This window comes from Corvus hawaiiensis, chromosome 6, assembly GCF_020740725.1.
Source record: "Corvus hawaiiensis isolate bCorHaw1 chromosome 6, bCorHaw1.pri.cur, whole genome shotgun sequence".
Lineage (NCBI taxonomy): Eukaryota > Metazoa > Chordata > Aves > Passeriformes > Corvidae > Corvus > Corvus hawaiiensis.
Window position 1 is genome coordinate 14,475,283 of NC_063218.1, and position 6,000 is coordinate 14,481,282.

Below are 6,000 nucleotides of genomic sequence, written 5' to 3' on the forward strand. Positions count from 1 at the left end.
ACAAAAAATTCAACTTCCTGTACTTCAAATACTCAGAAATTGTTTACAAATTGAACATGGAGAATCAACATCGACTAATTATGACTTAGTAAAAAAAAATCCACAGAAACGGCCATATTCCCAAGGCTATTGCTACCTTTTCCCTGTTCTAAACATATAAGAAGAAAAGACCATTTATCTAACAATTAAAATTTTATTTTTACTGTAGGGAGACATACCCGACCATAAAAACACTGCAAATTAAGGAAATCCAGTGCTCATTTTCAATATGAAACAGAAAATACAGGAAACACTTCAGGAAAATTAAATTGCAAACATAAATCTTGAAAAACGTATCAGTAACATTTTGACTGCAGGTGCTGCCCAGCTCATATCAATTTTGATCATACTGAAGACCATGACATCATTTTTTATTCTCTGTCTTCCTGGTTTTTTTGCCACTAAAAGCTTCTATTTTTTTCAGGTTGAATACATGTTTCAACCCTGCTCCCACTAACATTTTTTTCATCAGCTGGCTGTTAAATGAATATTAATTTTAGTCTGTCAGAAGCAGGGAGGGGGGCAGCTCACCCCTGGGCATCTGACAGCAACCCCCTAACCCCTCCTAAAAGCATTGAGTGCTCTTAGCCTGGATGCAGCACTCAGCACCTCCCAAAACCGGGCTTTTATGCTGGAAGCAAAAGTCTCTACCTATGAGAAGTGGCTATTTCTGAGGTTACCTAGACTACAAGAGCACTCTGAAATCACTGAACAACACACAGAAATGAGCCAGTCATGCAGCTTAGCAGTGGCTCAACATCTTTGGCACAGCATCTTGAGGTGTACAGCATTAATTAAAATATGGATTTAAAATGGAAACCCACCACTAGCTAATAGGCTTTGACTAGGTCTGAGTCCTGCTCATTAGCACACAAGACCTTAAACCAAAGTCAATTAGAGCACCAGCAGAACAGAGGACACCTAAGCCTGCACAATCAACTACTGATGAACACACTGATGCAAAAAGGCTTATTTTAACAACAGATTTAATCGTTACAGTCAAAAGCTGTTCTTCATTGCATAGCTAATAAATACAATACAGCTGAGGTGTTCAGATGTGGTTGCTTAGGCTGCACCTAGGAGGCAGCCAGATTTTAACTCTCCATAACACACTGTAGAATCACTGAGGCTGCAAGTAGTAACCAAACTTACACACACCTTCTGCTTCTGTGTTTACATCAGAGGGGCTCTAAGGTACAGGTCATTTATGGTGTCTCACAAGACATCTAGCAAAGCCAACTTGGGTCCACAATGAGCAGTGCAAAGGTGTGATAACACACAAAAGCAGTTTATAGGAACATAAATAGTCTACAGTATCCAGTAAAAAATAAATTAACTTGAGAGGTAACCATTGTTTGTATGCCACTAAGCATCTCAGTTCAGGTATTACCTATTTTTCTACAAAATATTAATGTATCTGGTATTCATCAGTTAAAATGCAATACCTGCTGCAGGTGGATGATAATGAGAGTGATAAAGATGCTAATGAGAGTGACAGCAGAGTATCTTTAAAAGTGATTATGAGCAGGAAGCACAAGTCAATAATTCTCATGTTCTCACACATCTGTTACTGAAGATCTCACTGGACCACACCACCAGAGATGCTACAGAAATGATTAAAAAAAAAGACAAAAAGATATAGCAGTGAAAAGAAAGCTGAAGAAAAGCAATACCTACATTAAAGGAGTGACACACTGGAGGTTAAATGCCATTATGGTGACAGGACTGGAGAGGGCTGACAGTTCAGAAGGGTACAAGAGGCCTGTGATGGGCAGTAACAGAGATAAGTGTAGCATCCATATACATGGTGACCTAACGACTGGATTAATTTCCTTCAGTAGAAAAGGAGCCAGCTCTCCTGCAGCTCATGAAAGATTAATTACACAACTATCCCCTGGAGGAATTCCCCACATGCCCTGTGCTGTGCAGACCCAGTGAGCCCTGTGCCCCACTAGGAGAGACCTGACAGCCCTGACTGGTTCCCACCTTCTCACCAGCCAAAGGGCTTCGTGGCACACAGCTCCAAGGTATTCCATCCTTTCTTCCTGAGGTGTATTGCCTCACCTTCACCTCACACGGAAAAAAACCTATCAGTTGTCACTTCTTGTGACAAAGGAAAATAAATTAACCCCAAAGGATCAGGGAGAAAAGCAAATCTTTCAGTGTAAACTGTTGTACTAATAACCTTAGTAAAATACATTTGCACTGGGAACTGTTCTGAGAAAGCCAAAGAAACAGTGCTTTGTGGCTCTTCCAACACACAGGATTAGCACAGAAGTTATGTGGAATATGGGACAGCAAGCATTAAGGGAGAGTACAGAAAGGGAATGGGCAGCACTAGTCCCAGCTTTGGCATGCTCCATTGTGATTATGGGTAAAACCTGCTGCTGTGCTGCACCTGTTTCCATGCTATGAGGGCATTCCACTCGAGCTCAGTGCTTAGGGAACAAAAGATGGACACATGGAGCTCACTAATTGTGCTGAGAAGGACCATAGGAAAATGATCTGACACATACAAAATTTCCTTTTGTATGTGTCAGATACTCCAGTTCCCAGGAAGATATCGTATCAATAGAAATGATGCTTTCCTCCTCCCCATTGTGGTTTTCCTTAAAAAAAATTCTTAGAAACATGTCCAAAGGGAAGAGATGCTTGGACAGCCAACTGCTACCCTGAGAAAGGCAGAGCCTGACACCCCCTCACAAGTGGACTTTAGGAAGGGAACAAGACAAAACAGCCATTGCATTAATGAAACAGAACAACAGGGCAAGGATTAGATTTGGCTTCCAACAAACACCTCCAGCTGAGGTCAGCACTCAGTGTAGCAACAGTGCAGAAAGGCTTTCCTGGCCCCTACTACACCTCTAAATGGTGAGTTTATTGTTTTTAATGTTTTTTGGCAAAATCACAAACTTGGATCCAAGTCATTCCTGAAAAAAGCCAATCACACTTTGGTACCCATATAACTAGAAAAATATATCCTGGAAAAGGTAATGGATGGTCATTGAGTGTGGCTTTTTCTCAAGTGCAGCACTATCTGTCTGTTTAAAAACCTAATTCACCTGGATTCACCATGATGATTTTTGGCTTTGGGTGGCTTATAGCCCTTATATACTTCTCAGTATATTACGCATGAGTACATTGAACACCAACACCCACGATCATGCCTCGAGCTGGAATCCAGAACTAAGCTGCAATTTAAAAAATTTGTTCATGCAAACAGAGGAGTATTTCTATACACGCCAAGCTGGATTCTGTATGCGTAGACAAAAACTTAAAAAAACCCAAACCACAGATGCACATACAATCGCAGTACGGAATGGAAGCAAAGAACCGAAAAATCGCATCTCCGATTTTCATTTACAGCCTAGCCTCGGAAGATGAAGCGATGATGCCTCGCCTTGTGCAGCCCGAGGCCGCTGGCAGCGCCCCAGGGGCAGGCGGGGGAGCGGCGGAGCCGCGCTGGGCCCGCCGCCGGGCGCTAGCTAACAGGTGCGGCGCCCCGAGCTGCGCCGGCAACTTCTCAGCAGCGCTGCCAGCTCCGGCCGCCTTATTTTCTCCCTTTCTTTCCTCCTCCTCGCCCCTTCCCCAAGGAGCGGGGCCGCTCAGGTTTACCCCCCCCCCCCGGCGACGCAACTTTGGAGCGGAGAGAAGCCGAGCGGAAAGCAGAGGAAGGGATGCGCGCCCCGCCGCCCCCGCCCCCGGCTCCCGTCCCGTCCCGCCGTCGCGCACCACCTGCGCGGCCATGAAGGAGAGGTCCATGGTGCTGCCGCTGGAGCTGCTGGAGGAGCTGGCGGAGGTGCTGAGGCTGCCGCTGCCGCTGCTGCTGCTGCCGGGGGCGGGCGGGGCGCGGGGGCGCGGCGCGGGCACCGCCTCCCCCAGCAGCGGCGGGCGCGGCCGCGGCAGCGGAGCCGACACCGGTACCAGTTCCAGCTCCGGCGGCTCCCGGCACGGCACGGCACGGCACGGCACAGCCCGGCCCGGCGCGGCTAGCGGGCGGCTCCGGCAGGAGGCGGGGGCGGCGGCGACCCGGCCCCCGCGCTGGGCTGGGCTCGGTCCGCCTCCGCGGCGGGGGGAGGCCGGGGCGGCTGCGCTCCGCCCGCCCGGCAGCACCTGTGGGGCGGCCCCGCCCCGGCCCCGCTCACCCTCCCGGCCGGCGGCGCTTGCGGCTCTGCAGCTGCTCGGGACCTCCGCGGCGGGGCCAGCCCCAGCCGGCACGGAGTCCCTCGGTCCCCGGAGGCTGTTTGCCGACGCGGAATGGCTCCGGAGCCCCGGCCCCGTGCGTGGCATCCCGCTGGCAGCGGGCGAGCCCTGGTGCGCGGGGAGGCTGCGGCAGCGGCACCGCGGAACCCTCAGGCTGGGTCCCGCCGGCCGGAACCGATGACGGGCGAGTGCTTGGGGGGCGAAACCATGAGTGATTAATGCAGCGACGGGCAGATGCGGCTCTGCTCGGCTCTCGCGGTGTGTGCAGGTCCTCTGCATCACACGCGCCTCTGAGATGCGCACCTGGCGGTCACAGTCGATTTCTTGCCCGGCTCGCTAATTCATCAGCCTGGTTTTAAAATACTCGACTAGCTCCCTCTCTCACTACGGCTGAAAAGAACTCCCGACGGCTCAATCTTACACCTTTTCATGGCTGAGCTGTTGGAACTTCTCAACTTCTCCTTGTTCCCAGAATTTACTGTTCAACACTACACAATAAACATATTTTGTCTCTTTTCTTATGCTTTTTCCTGTGCCTCACAGACACTGTTACCACTTTAGCATGAAAATTCAGTGGATTCATTTACTGGTTGGTTCTGAAAACCTTTGGCACCAACACAAAAAGTAGGATAATAAAAATGTACATCATAATGCATGGAAAGCTTTTTTGTGTGTTTATTTTTTACCCTTTTGACATGTACATGTTAGTTTCATCTTCAAGGCTGATGTCTTTGACCGTGTTTGTACTACCTCAGCATTTTGCAGGGGTTTGAACAAAGGCTGATGAGAATATGAGTGTATGCCAACATTAGAAGTGCATGGAAAAATCAGCTTTGCACTGAGATTTTAAAGTCTGGAGGAAAAAATAAGCCGTGCTTCATCATGTGTACTGTGAACTCCATGCTATTTTGCCTACTGTTGCACTGCTGCAGCAGGAGGTGATGGAAAGAAAATCAACTGTTTTAAATCAGTCCTTTGCTTCAGTGACTATTAATGTGTCTGCCAAAAATGCTTTTATGTCAAGAGGCCCATTAAGTAAACAAGTAAAATCCCAAAGAGACAATGTAATGTTAAGATTTTTTAATTCAGCTGTGTAAGTAATGGAATTGTCTCTTTGTAGAGTCTCTCCAAAGTTTTGAAAGGATATTGATGTGTGTGTCAGAAGCCATAAATTAACCTCAAAACAGTGTTAATCTTTCATCATCCAGATAAATTTTAAATGCGCTGGGTAAACTTCTCTACATAGTAAATGTGGCCTGGTCAGTCACTGCATCTGCAGCAACAGAGAATAACAAAATAGTTCACAAGAATGAAAATATAGTTACATTTCCAAAACCACAGTGACTTCTGGACTTGTTTAATTCTATGGAGCATGAGAATTGTAAAACAACAGAGCTGGAAAGAATCTCAGGAAACAGTCTAGTCCATGCATCTGCTTAAAATACTACCAGCAATTCTCCAAAGAGGGGGTTTATCTTTACCCAATCTCTTCTTTAAATGTCTAACAAGGAATGTTCCATTCCCTACCAGGCATGTCCGTAGATTTATTCCACTGGCCATTTTCTAAGGCTGTGTCAATCAGGGACATTAAGAAGAAATTACTTTCTTTGGAACAACCACTTGCCTTCTGAAAACTGCTCTTTGTGTTTGTCATTTACCAGTCGTATGGTATTTTGGCCATTTCCTGAAAGTGCTCAAGGAGGATTGCTACTGGTACCAAGATTTTCCAGTCAGGTTTCCAAATATTTTACTGTGATG

General features: G+C 47.1%; 1 protein-coding gene across 2 annotated transcripts in view; it reads right to left on the reverse strand.

Moving 5' to 3' along the window:
- Window positions 1–3,902, reverse strand: part of C6H14orf132 (chromosome 6 C14orf132 homolog) — a 41,234-nt gene extending 37,332 nt beyond the window's left edge. Inside the window, exon 1 of one of the 2 annotated variants that reach the window (XM_048306971.1) lies at window positions 3,772–3,902. In XM_048306971.1, the coding sequence (XP_048162928.1) occupies window positions 3,772–3,801 (30 nt within the window). In that variant the 5' untranslated portion in view covers window positions 3,802–3,902. The remainder of the gene's footprint in view (window positions 1–3,771) is intronic. The other variant, XM_048306970.1, reaches the window with a different exon arrangement.
- Window positions 3,903–6,000: the final 2,098 nt, after the last annotated feature.